The sequence below is a fragment of the Onychomys torridus genome, chromosome 13 (assembly GCF_903995425.1).
Source record: "Onychomys torridus chromosome 13, mOncTor1.1, whole genome shotgun sequence".
NCBI classification, from domain to species: Eukaryota; Metazoa; Chordata; class Mammalia; order Rodentia; family Cricetidae; genus Onychomys; species Onychomys torridus.
This window is the reverse complement of record NC_050455.1, coordinates 55,746,273-55,761,873: the sequence shown is the minus strand read 5'-3', so window position 1 is coordinate 55,761,873 and position 15,601 is coordinate 55,746,273. Positions and strand designations below refer to the sequence as shown.

Genomic DNA, 15,601 nt, shown 5'->3' with positions numbered 1-15,601 from the left:
TGCTGTCCTCTGCCAGGGTCTGACTTCCCTACAGGCTGCTCTAGCCTCACTAGGCACCCACTGTTGGTGATTACCCTTCCCTGGCTGTCAGTCTCCATCTGTCAGTACTCTCCTCTGGTACTGTCTCTAAAGGACAGCCTCGATGTTTTCTAGGATTGGCATACACAAACATTGCATCTAAAATTTATAGCGTTGTATTATTTTTATTTCTTCATTATGCCACAGTAAGCGTTTATATTTCAAGTTTGTATGCTTTGTTGGAGCTGTGATATTGGGGATTGAACCTAGAGCCCTATAGGTGCTTACCAAGTACTTTACCACTGAGCTGTATCCCCAGCCCTGTATTAAGGTTGTAGTCTGTCTGGTGTGTACACCTGTAATCCTAGTGCTTGACTCAGGAGTTCAGGGTCATTCTTGGCTGCATTGAGTGTGTATAGGCTTTTCCCCATCCCTGTTCCTTAGCCAGTAAAGCATAGTAACTCTTTCCATAGCATTTGCCATTGTATTGAGCACTTGAAGTCATCTAGAGTTAAAGTATAGAGGATGTAGTGTTTTCAGATACTTCCCATTTCATAGAAGGACTTACGCAGCTCAGATTTCCCTGGGATTTGGAACCCTTTTCCTGTGGATCCTGAGGGGGGGGGTCATTATTTTTGTGCTGTCTTGTAGAATAGCTGTCTCCCCCAGGTTCCTCAGTGTATTTGTCCCCAGGACCCCAGAAATCCCCTCTGAGCCCTAAGTATTAGAAGGGTAATGCCCAGCATAGCATTTCTGGTACTTTTCTACTGGCCAACTTCTGATTATCACTGTCACCCCATCCCACTTCTTAGGATCCTCAGGGTTAAATGAGTTAATGGACACATCAAGGGGTTGGCAGTGCCTTACATAGCGTGTGCACAGCCGACTGGAGCTGTTACTGTTGTATTACACTGGGTTTTACTTTGGAAATAGGCCCCTGGGAAATGGACAAGAAGAAAAGAGTACTTGTTCATCTACAGAAGGGATTTTCTTTTCAAGTAGGTTTTTAAATGCTTTTCTTTAAAAAAAAAGTTTATTTTGAGATTTTATTTTATTTGATATGTCTGGGTGTTTTGCCTGTATGTGTGTCTGTGTACCATGTGCATGCGGTGTTTGTAGAGGCTCCAGAGGAGGGTGTTGGATTTTCTGAATTGGAGATATAATTGTTAGCTGATATGTGGATGCTAGGAACTGAACCGAGGTCCTCCGGCAGAGCATCCAGTGCTTTAACCACAGAGCACCTCTCTAATCCCAGTGCTGTTCTTTGAATTCTAAGTTTCAAGCCACTGAGGAATGTTGCTAAGGAAATATTTACTTGCCAAGAATGGCCACGTGTTCTCACCAAGTTAAAAACAAAACAAATACCATGTCTTTAAACTAAATTTTTATTTATGTACTTATAAGTCTTTAGTGTTTCTAAAAGATTCTTCTTCTTTTTTTTTTTTTTCCTTTTTTTTGAGACAGGGTTTCTCTGTGTAGCTCTGGCTGTCCTGGAACTCCTTGGTAGCCCAGGCTGGCCTCAAACTCAGAGATCTGCCCGCCTCTGCCTCCCCAGTGCTGGAACTAAAGGCGTGCGCCACCACCGCCACCTGGCTCTGAAAAATTCTCAGCTGAGTTAAATGCTTTAGAAAACTCAAGAGTTTTGTTTGTTCTTCATCCTTAGGATATTTGTTTTTCTGTTTTTATAGCAGTACGTCTGGTTTAATATTGGCAGCGTAGACACCTTTGAGCGGAATCTGGAGACTTTGCAGCAAGAATTGGGCATAGAAGGGGAAAACCGGGTACCTGTGGTCTACATTACTGAAAGTGATGGGTAAGAAATATTTTAAGTATATGATTTGTGCCAGAGATGGTACACACACCATAATCCCAGCACTTGGGAGACTGGAACAAGAAGATTGACAGGAGTTTGAGACCACCCTTGGGTGTATAGAAAGACCTTGTCTCAGAACGCTGGAAAAATAATCAGTAATAGAAAAACAGGTTTGAGTACCATTGCTAAACAAATTTAAAGTCTTTTTAAGGTTTTTTTGTTTACATGTTTTAAGTAGATGAGTGCTTTGTCCTTATGTACACCTGCACACCAGAAGAAGGCATCAGGTCCCATTATAAATGGCTGGTGGGAGTTGAACTTGGGACCTCGGAAGAACAGCTAGTGTTCTTAACTGCTGAGCCATCTCTTCAGTGCCCATAAGTTAAAGTCTTAAGCAGGCCTTGCTCTGTTTGGCCAAATAGAAAAATACGTCATTAGTAATGTAGTTTCTGCACATGACTGCCTTCTTTTCTACATGGTTATGCTTCTCTTGATTAAGAGGATGTAGAGTGCTGTGGCCCAGTGTGCTGCTGTTGGGGGCTTTTGCATGACGAGCCGTATGTGAAGAAGTAGCACCCCAGCTTTAGCTGTCATTTACCCTTATCGTTGATCGTTTTCCAGGATTTCAGAAATTCTTCCAGGCTGGAGAGATGGCTCAGCGGGTAAGAGCACTGGCTGCTCTTCTGAAGGACCTGGGTTCAATTCCCAGCACCCACATGTGGCTTACAAGTATCTGTAATTCTAGTCCCTGGGGGATCCAGTGCCAACTTCTGGCCTCTGTGAGTGCAAGGTGTGCACATGGTGCATAGACATCTCTGCAGACAAAAATTTGTACACACTTTAAAAAAAAAAAAAAAAAAAGAGGAAGAAAAGTCCTTTTTTCTTCAGAACTAGTTCTCCTAGGGTTCACCTGAATAACTGCAGTTGAAATTTGGGCAGATGCTCTTATATGTTGAGAATATATTGGCTGGGATGTAGGTTTTTAGTAGGCCACTCATTCACCAGCATCAGTGTGGTCTGTCGTGGTGTGCACACCTGTAATCCCAGTGCCTGGGTCATCTTCATTAAATGCAGAGGGTATGTCCTGCTAGGAGACAGCCAGCTTGGCAGTGACGTCAACACTGGGTCATTTTTCTGTATATATGAGGAAAAAGCCAGCCTAGGAACTCAAGTGTTCATTTCACTGTTGGTAGAGATTTGTGCAGCTGGGTCTGTCTCTCCCCTCCCGCTGCAGTGTGAGGCCACATAGCTGATGGGGTGCGTTTGTGTAAGATCCTAAGATGGGTGCCTAATTTGATAAGCTGCTATTGGTGTTGTCGACTAGATTACACAGGTTTGCTAGCCTTTACGAGGTATGCCTGGGGCCAGAAATGCTCTCAAACTTTGGAATGTCTGAATAGACTTTACTGATTAAGCATCCCTAGTCCAAAATTTGAAATTCAGATTTGTCCAAAATTCTAAAGTTTTAAGCATATGTTGGCGGCTGGGTGGTGGTGATGCACGCCTTTAATCCCAGCACTCGGGAGGCAGAGCCAGGAGGATCTCTGTGAGTTTGAGGCCAGCCTGGTCTCCAAAGTGAGTTCCAGGAAAGGCACAAAGCTACACAGAGAAACCCTGTCTCGAAAAACCAAAAAACAAAAAAAAAAAGACCCATATGTTGGCACCGAAAATTACGGGTTTTTGGGCATTTCAGATTTCATATTTTCAGATTAGGGATGCTCATAAGCTGTAGAAAGTTTTATTGCACTGTCTGTAAACTTGTTTTCCAGTGGAGGTTATTTTTCCCTAGTTCTTTTTTATTTTTATTTTATTTATTTATTTTTTTATTATGTGCATTGATTTTTTTTTTGCCATGGGTGTTGGGTTCCCTGGAACTGGAATCACAGACAGTTGTGAGTTGCCATGTGGGTGTTGGGAATTGAACCTAGGTCCTTTGGAAGAGCAGTCAATGCTCTTAACCACTGAGCCATCTCTCCAGCCCAATAAATTTTTTTTTTTAAAACAGTGTTTAAAACTCTGTTAAAAAGTAACAAATTTGTACTGGAAAGTTACATTGAATAAAGGGTATTAAGACAAAAGATGGACTCCATGCCCAGGCTTTGAGGCATCTATGCAGGCTCCATATTGCAGAGGTTCTGCTGGAAGAGAGCCTTAAGTCTGTTAACCAGGAGAGACCTATGGAGCTTCAGGGCAGAGATGTTGGACATTGTACGCATTCCTATCCAAATTGACATGCTGTTGAGGTTGAGGCCTCCCAGCAAGAGAGCTGGAGTCTGAGATGAATGCCAGGATTATGCTGAACATTTCAGTGAGTAATTGGAAAGAGAAGAAACTGGCTTGTAGCTAGCAGTACTGTGCATATGAGATATCATACATGCATGCATGTTGAGATAGTTTCTTCTTGTTATTCCATGCCTTTACTTTAATGATACAGATAAGCCAAGATTCTCCGGTGCCTCAGACAGACCACTAAAATATTTTGAAACTTGAGGATAGTAGACTTTTGAAGATTTTCAGTGGTTGCCCCGATATCTGAGGCGTTAGGAGACAGCACCAGTCTTACCATTGTGTCATTGTGTGTCGTCCCTCTAGTTCCTTCCTGCTGAGCATGCTGCCCACCGTGCTCATTATCGCTTTTCTGCTCTACACCATAAGAAGAGGGCCCGCTGGCATTGGTCGGACCGGCCGGGGAATGGGTGGACTCTTCAGTGTTGGGGAAACCACAGCCAAGGTCTTAAAGGATGAGATAGATGTGAAGTTCAAAGATGTGGCTGGCTGCGAGGAGGCCAAGCTAGAAATAATGGAATTCGTGAATTTCTTGAAAAACCCAAAGCAGTATCAAGACCTAGGAGCAAAAATCCCAAAGGTAAAAAGATGCTTGGAGAGGATTAACTCGTGTGTCTCTGAAGCTGCCACCTTATTACTTATTTTTCTAGCCATTCTTCTTCCTATCTTTGTTTCTGTCTGGGTCAGTTCGGTAGCCTGTTTTCTGTATCTCGCTGTATGAGTTTCGTGTGTTCCTGAAAGTGTTTGTTTTTGCATAAACTAGCAACTTGCTGTGGTTAAGTCTTGTGTGTGCTGGTCAGGTTCTCTATCACTGAGCAGGAGACACTGGCGCCCTCTTTTTACATAGACTTTTGAGACAGTCTCATTCAGTTACCTCAGCTGGCTGTGAGCACTTCCTGTAGCCCAGGCAGGCCTTGAATTTGCTATCTTCCTGCATCAGCCTTCCAGGGAGTTGGGATTACAGATCTGTGCCACAAGGCCCAGCGTGGATTAGCTGTTAAGTGGATAAAATAATTCATTAATAAAGTTTACTTTAAAGAAATGCTTAGCGGGTGGAGAGATGGCTCAGCAGTTAAGATCAAACACTTTCTGTTCTTTGAGAAGACTGGAGTTTGGTTCCTAGCACCTACATCAGGTAGCTCACAACCACCAGTAACTCCAGCTCCAGGGAATCCAGTGGCCTCTTCTGGCTTCTGTAGGCATCTGTATACATGTGCACACACACAAACATATATACATAAATACAGATAAATACTTTGTAAAAGAAATGCCTTTGTTTGGTAGGTAGGTAGGGTCTTACCATGTAGCTCCTGTTGGCCTGGGACTTGGTGTGTAGACCAGGGTGGTCTTATACTCAGAGATTCATCTGCTTCTCTCTCCCATGGTGGCATTATGTGGTCTGATAAAAGCTTCGTAAAAGGAATTCTATGATTTTCATGTCCCATCTATATGGACTAAAAAGTTATGTTCATGGTAAAATAATTTGCCATTACTTAATGCCATTTATATCATACCTAGGCAGATGAAAATAAACAGATTTTTTTGTTTGTTTTGTTTTGTTTTGTTTTTTTTCGAGACAGGGTTTCTCTGTAGCTTTGGAGGCTGTCCAGGAACTCGCTTTGTAGACCAGGCTGGCCTTGAACTCAAAGAGATCCACCTGCCTCTGCCTCCCCGAGTGCTGGGATTACAGGCGTGCGCCACCACTGCCCGGTGAAAATAAACAGATTTTAAAAAGTATTTGAAGGCTAAAGAGATGGCTTAGTGGTTAAGAGCACTAGCTGCTCTTTCAGAGATCTTGTGTTCAATTCCTAGCAACCACATGGTGGCTCACAACCATCTATAATTGAATCTGGTACCCTCTTCTGGGCCTGCAGGGATATGTGCGGGGACACTGTACACATAATAAATAAGTTTTTATTTATTTATTTTTATTTTATGTGCATTTGGTGTTTTGCCTGCATGTATATCTGTCTGAGGGTGCCAGATCCCCTGGAACTTGAGTTATAGACAGTTGTTAGCTGCCGTGTGGGTGCTGGGAATTGAACTTAGGTCCTCTGGAAGAGCAGCCAGTGCTCTTAACCACTGAGCCATCTCTCCAGCCCAATAAATCTTTTTTTTCCCCCTGAGACAGAGTTTCTCTGTGTAACTTTGGAGCCTGTCCTGGAACTTGCTCTGTAGACCTGAGTGCTAGGATTAAAGGTGTGTGCCACCACCACCCAGCTCCAATAAATAAATCTTTAAAAAAAAAAAAAAAAAAAGTATTTGAATGTTGTATTATAGTCTTGAAAAGTGAGTCTTTTGACCATATTCTTCATCTCTCCACACACAGATTTGGAAATAAGAGTCTTATGTTTATTTATTTATTTATTGGGTTCTTTTGAGACACTTTCCCTGTGAAGGTCTTGCTGTCTTCACTGTGTTGTCTAGACTGGCCTTGAACTCAGAGATCCATCCGCCTTCCTCTGCTTTCTGAGTGCTGGGAGTAAAGGCATGCACTACCACCACCTAGCTTTTTTTTTTTTTTTTTTTCTAATTTTTATTTATTTACTTTGTGTGAATATTTTGCTCGCATGCATGTCTGCACCATGTGTGCCTGTTGGATCCCCTGAAACTGGAGTTACAGATGGTTGTAAGCTCACAACTGTCTGTGGCTCAGGTTCCAGGGGATCTGACACCTTCACACCAGTGCACAAAAAATAAAGTTAAATAAATTATAAAACAAAACTAAATAAAAAAACAAACCCCAAAGCCTTGTAATGTTGAGGATGAAACCCAGTGAGTTGTGTATGCTAGCCAAGTCTGCCACTGAGCTGCCCCACACTAACGGTCTTTATAGATTGCACATCACATTGTTACAAGGTTATCTTGAAACAGAATTGTCTCTCTAACAACCCTCCTATCTTTGCTACTGTAAGAACATTCTGTTATAATGTGAATTATTCTATTTGTCACTGAGATTTAAAGACAGAAGTATCCTTTGGAACTATTATGGATGTGCAGTTTCTGTTTCCAGAATTCTGATTAGATGTAATCTCTGTGTCTGAAGGGTGCCATCCTCACTGGCCCTCCAGGGACTGGTAAGACGCTGCTAGCTAAGGCCACAGCCGGAGAAGCCAATGTTCCCTTCATCACCGTCAGTGGATCTGAATTTCTGGAGATGTTTGTGGGTGTTGGTCCAGCCAGAGTAAGTCTTGTTCTGTTCTGATGATAGAACTTTTGACTCCAACCCATTGCCTCTGGGTGTGGACTGGTGAGGGTGACCCTGACCCTGGAGTCCCCAGAGTGACCTCTCACTGGTCACTTGCTCATTCAGTCTTCCAGGGAGGGCTGTACCAGCAGGGCCTGTGTGATTCCCATCCACCTCCCTCACCCAGCCAGTACTGTAGGCCATTCTTCAGATAATTAATACATTTCAATAAGTGGCTTTACTTGATGGGTCATTTCTTTTGATAGCAACTTTATTGAGGCATATTTAGTAATTGACAGGAGTGTACAGTTAAATGCTTTTTAGATCTGTGCAACTGGTAATGCATTTCAGTCACTTTAAGAAGAAACCCAGGTCCATCCATCCCCCAGCCCTAAGCAGAATCTAACATCTAGATTTCCTGTTTCAGACACTTCAAACTAGTGGAATTGGACGATGTGTCATCTGTCTTGTTTTGTATTTTTAAAAAATAAGCTGGGAGGAGGCAGAGGCAGGCAGATCTCTGAGTTCAAGGCCAGCCTGGTCTACAAAGTAGGTTCCAGGACAGCCAGCCTGTTACACAGAGACACCCTGTCTTGAAAACACAGTTCTTTTTATTTTATGTGTGGATGTTTTCCAGCAGTGCCCACAGGGACAGAAGAGGGGTCGGATCTACTGGACCTGGAGCTGCCCCTTGTTTTGTCTGTGGTCTTGTCTTTTTGAGATGGGCTCTTGGTATGTTGCCTAGGTTGGCGTTGAATTCTTGAGCTCAAGTGACCTTCCTGCGTTCACTTTCTGAGTAGCTGGGGCCACAGCATGCCCTGCTGCACCCACTGTGTGGTCCCGTATGCCTGGCTTTCTCACTCAGCACGGGATTTCAGGTTACCACAGGATTTTCCCAAGTGTCTGTGCTGTCTCCACCAGCACTGAAATACTATGACACCAATTGCACTTCGACAGCATTTTTTTTTTTTTATTTAACATTTTAGACACAGGTCAAATACGCTAAAATTAAAAAAGAAGTATCTCTTTAAAACAGTAGTAGTAGAGAGTAGGTAGACTCCAGCTGGCCTGAAGAGCAGTGTGCAAAGCCTTCACTTGAGAGCTTTACAGGGTACCAAGTCCAGTTCAGGCCGGGAGCTGAAGCATCGGGCTTGCAGGCAGGAGGTCTTTGGATCACTGCCCTGGAACTGGGACTGGAGTTCTCAAGGGGGACGAGTAGGAATGAGAATCCAGAATCAGGCAAGAAGGGGTAACAGGAAGCTGGGCTGTACACTTGGAAGGGCTTGAGGCTGGTGTTGTTCCTCTTTCTGTCTTCCCAAGTTATGGCCTGAAGAGGGACAGCCAGGTGCAGGGGTGCCAGCAGAGGTCCCTGTTGTGAGTTGTGCACAAGAACCTCATTGTGAGCTCTGTGTTGGTCGGCTGTGGGTGTGGAAATTGAGCCCTGTGTGAGGAGGCTTAAGAGTCCTTACTTGTTAGTAGCCTTGGGCGTAAAGTGTGAGCCTCGCAGAAGCTGAGTACCCAGCTCAGGGTAAGTGTAGAGGTCAGCTGCCGTGTGTCTGCAGGGCAGGATGCACAGTACTGATTTGTTGTGTTATAAAAACAGCAGATGCAGCAGCCAGGGCACAATAACACGTGGGTTACCAGAAGTGATAATTACGTATCTGAAGACAGTCGTCATTTCGTCATTACTATCACTTTCCATTTCTTGGCTCCTTAAGTTTTTTAAAATTATGTTTTTATTTATTTTTGTGTGTATATGTGTGTGCCACAGCACGTACAGAGCAGCTCTCCACTAGGTGGGTCCAGGAGCTCACACTCAGAGGTCTGCCCGCTCGGTGGCAGGCACCTTTATGCAGAGTCATCTCAGCAGCTCCACTGCTTACAACTGAAAATATCTGGATATAGAACGTAAATCACAGAAAGGTTGGGGCTTACTGGTCTTTTGAGAAGGAGCAGGGTTTGCCGTGTAGCCCAGGCTGTGCTCCATTTTGCAGTCCTACGCCAGCCTCCTGGCTGTGTCTAGTACAGGTGTGTGCCACCGAGCCCTGCGTTGATGTGAAACTAGTTTTGTGAAGCTAGTAACTCTGACCTAACAAGTGACCCACGCTCCTTCTGTCAAGGTCCGAGACTTATTTGCTCTTGCTCGGAAGAATGCCCCTTGCATTCTCTTCATTGATGAGATCGATGCTGTGGGAAGGAAGAGAGGTCGAGGCAACTTCGGAGGGCAGAGTGAGCAGGAGAATACGCTCAATCAGCTGCTTGTGGAGATGGACGGTGAGCGAGCAGTCACCCTTCTGTGAGACTGAACTTCCAGTTGTCCTGATCTCTGAGTGAGGATTTTTATTGGGACACCACCCTTAAAAAGTAAAAAGCATTCTCTAATGGCAGAGCACTAGCTGCTTGGCCAGAGGATCTGAGTTCCAGTCCCAGCATCCACATGGTGGCTCACAACCACCTTTAACTCCAGTTTTGGGGGATCCAGCACCCTCTCCTGGTCTCCATGGGCATGCACCTGATACACATACATCCATGCATCTAATGCTGTTTTATGCCAGTACCTTAACTAGCATCCTGCCTTAACGTTGGTGGTAAGATTATATTGACTAAGGAAATGGGTGGATGATGAACAAAAGAGCTGATGGCTGTCCATTCTCAAAGTTGACTATGGTTCTGAAGCATTACGAAAACCCAAGTGTAATGAAGTGTGGATTTGACAAACATTGGATACAGGTGCTTTTTGTTCTTTGTGGGCTTGCATTTAAGTTGAAAATATCCTAAGCCTAAACTACAGTGAGTACCCCTGACCCACAGAACCTCCTGAGCTGTACTACACACTGTAGAGTGGGTTTCTTAAGGGTGGTGGGCTGGCTGGGAGTTGCAGCTCGGTGCTGCCATCCAGCATAGCTGGAGAGGATCCAGCCCAGCTGTGGTGGTCCTGTGAAAGAGGCAGATTCAGATTGAAGTGCAGTTTTGACTGACTGGGCATCACTTCCACCCCCGTCATTGAGGGCCACTGGTATTCCTTAACCTAGAGAATAGCAGTCATTCTGTGCTGGCCAGCTTCGTTGTCAGTTAAGGAGACAATTTCTGGGGCTACTGCATCCTTCCTGCTGGGAGGTGTGTGGACACAAAGGGAAGGCACAGTGCCAGGCATCATGCCTAGATGAGGAAGCCAGACACAGTATCAATGTGAAGTGGACACTGTGCTCCATTCTGTGGCAGTCAGGTCACCCTTCAAGCTCTAAGTTCAAATTGGAGTGCCACATCAGGGTACCAGCCCGTGCATTCTTTTAGTGCCTGTGTCCTGAAGTTGGGGTTGGAGGAAGGGTATCAGCATTTGAGAATGAGCCATTTTGGGGCCAAAGAGATGGCTTAGAAGTTAAGAGCATGTACTACTTTACCAAGGATTCCCGTTTCCTTTCCAACAACCCAAGTTGTTCAGCTTAGAACTGTTTATTTACTTGGGCAACTTACAACCACCTGTAACTCTAGCCTCTGAGTTCTGAGGGTACCCCAACTTACATGTGCATACACATGTAATTAATAATAATAAAAATAGCCAGGCGGTGGTGGAGCATGCCTGTAATCCCAGCACTCGGAGGTAGAAGCAGGCAGATCTTTGTGAGTTCAAGGTCAGCCTAGTCTACAGAGTGAATTCCAGGACAGACAGGGCTACACATAGAAACAAACCCTGTCTTGGTGGGGGGCGGGGGTGTCTGAAAAAGGAGGAAAACTGCAGAGTATAGGGGTGTAGCACTTGGGAGGCAGAGACAAGAGACTCACCACAAATTTGATCCACATAGTAAGTTCTAGGCCAGTGTCAATACAGAGTGAGACTCTGTCTTAAAGAGAAAAAAATAAACTAAAAATACGAAAATTGATGTTTAAAACTGTCAGGTAGAGGAAAGGACTAGAGAGAATGACTAGTGAGTGCCAAGTAGTTATAGAGGACTCATTTCTAGTCTCTGTAACACAGCAGCTAACCCGTGTGTAGAGGAACAGGACTGGATGGGGAGGGGGGAATATGAAAAAGAAATATGTGTGTGTGTGTGTGTGTGTGTGTGCATGGATTTATTAGAATGGCTTACAGACTGTGGTCCAGCTAGTCCAACAGTAGCTCTCCGCCAACAGAAAGTCCAAGAATCCAGTGGTTTAGTCTCAGCTGGTCTTCAGTGTATGCCAGAATCTTGAAGAAGTGGGTTCTAAGGCCAGTGAAGGAAGGGCAGTCAGGCAGAGAGAGAAAGCTTCCTCCTTCCGTGTCCTTTGTATAGGCTGCCACAGAGGGTAGGGTCCACATTAAAAGTGGATCTTCCCACCGCAAACAAATCAGAATTAAATTGAGTATTCACACTTCAAATGATTTCATTAAGGGGAAAAAATCCCTCACAAGTGTACCTAGCTATTAGGTTTTAGTTAATTCCAGATGTAGTCAAGTTGATAACCAAGAATAGCCATCACAGCAGCTGACAATAATAGTTTATTTCAGAAGAGCTAGCAGAGGGCATTTTCAGTGTTCCCAGCACAGGTCCTAAGTGTCTGGATGATTGATAGATATCCAGTTATCCTGATCCAATAATCACACATTATTTCTCATGCTGAAGAGTTATAGTATATCTCATTAGACATCAAGTGTGTTTCAGCTAAAATAAGTATTTCTAAAAATATGAATAAATACTGGTAAAAACATTAATATGTGATTATTATAACTAAGAACAAAGTGACTATAGTGAGAAAAATAGTTCAAGTTTTTGACTTAAAAAGTGCTATCTAAGGATCTAGAGAGATGGCTCATCAGTTCAGAGCACTGACCGCTCTTCCAGAGGATCTCAGCTTGATTCCCAGCACCCATGAAAGCTCTCACCATACTCTGTTAATTACAGTCCCAAGAGATCTGACGCCCTCTTCTGGTGTCCACAGGTACTGCACACAGACATACATGCAGGCAAAACACCTATACACATGAAAAAATTTAAAGTTCTACATAATAATAGAAAACAATGTCTGGTACGGATACGGCTTTATGATGCACATCTACTGCCAGCTAGTCATGTTTTCTGACCTATATTACTTAATTCTGACTCTACATTTTAATTACCACCTTTTTAGGCTTCAACACAACCACCAATGTGGTCATCCTGGCAGGCACAAACCGGCCGGACATCCTGGATCCAGCTCTTTTGAGGCCAGGCCGCTTCGACAGGCAGATCTTTATTGGTGAGATGGTACTCATTAAGTTCAGTCTTACGTTTGTGGTAGAGATGTGTCTCAACTGTGACCTTCTTTTCCCCTTAAAAATAATTTCTAAAGGACCCCCAGACATAAAAGGGCGAGCCTCAATCTTCAAAGTTCACCTTCGGCCATTGAAGCTAGACAGTGCCTTGGAAAAGGAGAAATTGGCTAGAAAGCTGGCGTCCTTAACCCCAGGGTTTTCAGGTAAGGGGAGACTGCTGCTGTTTTTAAAGCCTTCTTCAGTCACTGGCAAGCACCAGGTCTCTGTAGTTACTCTCACCTGGGGCCTTCGTCAGATGTTTTCACCTTGTAATTATGGGAAACTTCAGATATGCACATAACTAGAGGATACAGTAAATTGACCCTTGAGCACTTTACTAGCTTTGGGAACGAGTAGGTAGCAATTAACATTGGGCACTCTGTATTTGGACCCCACCCTCTGCCTTCATAGTGGATTGTGAGCAGCTCCTGATAGCTTATCACTGTATCCATAAATCTTTCAGGATTTACTCCCAAGTGTCTTTTAACAGGTACAGATAGAGCTAGCATGCTGCATTGCTCACCAGTACTAAGAGTGAATCCGTGGTGGGTTGTGCTGTGTTGACACAGTAGCCAAGAGATCACTGTAAGTTAACTTTGAAACAGTGTATCTCCTTGAGAAGGATCTATCGGCATCTCCTTCCACCTCTAGGCCTGGACATCAGTCATCTACTTTCAGCCCTTCCTTAGCGGCTTTTCTATCTGTACGTTTTATAGAATTGGATTATGCAGTGTGTTACCTGCTCATGTTCACTTAGAATACTGTTTGAGATTGGCCCATGTGGTAGCAACCTTGTTTGTTTTTCCGGTTATTTGTTACCTGGTGTGTGGATATGCCGTGTCTCATTCAACCTGTTCTTCATTCGATGGCATTTGAGTGGTTTCTACTTTGTGATTGTTATGAATAACGCTCTTATATATTCACCTACAGATTTTTGTGCAGGTATATTAATTTCTCTTAGAATTGCTTGATTAAGTGATGAGTATGTGTTTGGCTTTCTGAGGAACTACCAGGTTATTTTCTAAAGTGGCTGCATCATTTTAACTTTTCACTGAAGGCTATTAATACGTATGCCAGGTTCTCCATACCCTGCTTCTTTTCTGTCTCCTTCCACCTCTGGTTTCGAGATAAGAGCTAGCTATAAAGTCCCAGCTAGTCTTCAGATTGCTAGTTAATAGCCCAGGTTGATGTGGTGGTCCTCTGGCCTCAGGCCTCCCAGGATTGGGATGCCAGACTGGGCCATCCCAGTTTCTCTGTCTTTTTATTGTAGTAATCATAGGGGGTGTAAATTGGTGTCTCGTTGAATTTTTGATTGGGTATTCAATAAACTATTGTATGAAGTATTATGTTGTTTCTATAGTTTGTTTGCTGTTGATTTCTAGTTTTATTTCATGGTGATCTGATAGGATACGAGAAATTGTTTTGATTCTTCTTGATTTGTGTGCTCTGTATGTGTCAGATGAAATATTCTATAGATGTTTATAGGTCTGTTTGATCTGTGGTATAGTTTAACTGTGAAGTTTGTTTTTAGTTTGGATGATCTGTCTAAAGTGGAAATGGGGTGTTGATGTCACCCACTATTACTGAACCAGGGGTCTGCCTGACCTTATACCCACGAGTGCTTCTTTTGTGAAATTGGGGGGCCCATGGGTATTTTAATATTCACAGTTTATGTCTTCTGGAAGAACTGTCTCTTTATTAATATGTAGTTACTGTCTATCCCTTCTGACTGATTCTGATTTGAGGTTATGGTGTTGCTTGTCAGCTTACAGGATTTAGGAGACAAACGTCTGGGCACACCTGTGAGCGATTACTAGCATGGTTAGCCTGGAGAGCCTGTGAGGAGACATCTTGAGCAAGTTGTTTGAGATGGGGAGACCCACCCTGAAGGAGTAGGGCACCATCTTCTGGTCTTGGCTCTTGGACTGAGTAAAAACAAGGAAGCTAGCTGTGCATCAGCATTCACTTATTTCTGCTTTCTGACTCTAGACACAATGTGGCCAGTGTTGAGGCCCCTGCTGCTTCCCCACCATGGTGGACTTGTGCCCTGAAACTGAGCCCAACCAACCTCGCCGTCTCTCTCTGTCTGTCTCTCTTTTCCTCCACCCCCGCCCCCAATCTATTTCTCTCTCTCTCGGTTTTCCGAGACAGGGTCTCTCTGTGCAGCCCTGGCTGTCCTGGAACTCACTCTGTAGACTAGGCTGGCCTAGAACTCAGAGATCTGCCTCCTGAGTGCTGGGGTGGGATTAAAAGCACGTGCCACCTCTACCCGGCTGAAATGTCATTTTATTTTATTTTATTTTATTTATTTAATTTTTTTGGTTTTCTGAGACAGGGTTTCTCTGTGTAGCTTTGGTGCCTGTCCTGGCTCTTACTCGTTAGCCCAGGCTGGCCTGGAACTCACAGAGATCCTCCTGCCTCTGCCTCCCGAGTGCTGGGATTAAAGGCGTGCACCACCACCGAACAGCTGATTTTAGTCGATTTTAAAATGTTTGATGGAGCAGTCCTGGTCTGCGGTCTCTCACTGGTGCTCTGTGCTTTCTTGACTTACTGTTACTTGGATGTGTGTGCTTTGGTGGGTGAGCTAGCTCTTTTCTCTAAAGCTTTTAATGATTTCTTTGTGTTGCATTTTGACATTTTGATTCTACTGTGTTGTGGGGAGATTCTTCTTTGGACATGTGCATTTGGAGCTCTAAAAACTTCCTACATTTGTATATCCATTTCTTTCTAGAGATTTGGAGATTTTTCTCTGAGTATGTTCACGAAGTCTTTAGTGTTTATCTCAGTTCTTCCTATTCTGTAGAGTCTTAAATGTGATCTCCTGATTCTAACCCTGAGTTCTTAGGTAAGGCTGTTGGTGATACTCTCCACTTTATTTTTTATTTGACTCATTAATAAGTTTTTCCTTTTTAGAATTTATTTAATTGTTTCAACTGATTCCTTGCTGAGTTTTCCTCCATATTGTCACTGGTTTCTCGTCCATTCTCCTGAACTCTGTGCTGGCACAAGACCTGTGTGGAGATTTTCA

The 15,601-nt window shown here is 43.8% G+C and overlaps 1 protein-coding gene across 2 annotated transcripts in view; it reads left to right on the top strand.

The window, feature by feature from the left end:
* Window positions 1-15,601, top strand: part of Afg3l2 (AFG3 like matrix AAA peptidase subunit 2) — a 42,684-nt gene that overhangs the window by 13,395 nt on the left and 13,688 nt on the right. For both annotated transcript variants that reach the window (XM_036204408.1, XM_036204409.1), the window contains 6 exons: window positions 1,707-1,831; window positions 4,424-4,697; window positions 7,164-7,301; window positions 9,425-9,578; window positions 12,411-12,518; window positions 12,612-12,737. In XM_036204408.1, coding sequence (XP_036060301.1) covers window positions 1,707-1,831; window positions 4,424-4,697; window positions 7,164-7,301; window positions 9,425-9,578; window positions 12,411-12,518; window positions 12,612-12,737 — 925 coding nt within the window. The remainder of the gene's footprint in view (window positions 1-1,706; window positions 1,832-4,423; window positions 4,698-7,163; window positions 7,302-9,424; window positions 9,579-12,410; window positions 12,519-12,611; window positions 12,738-15,601) is intronic.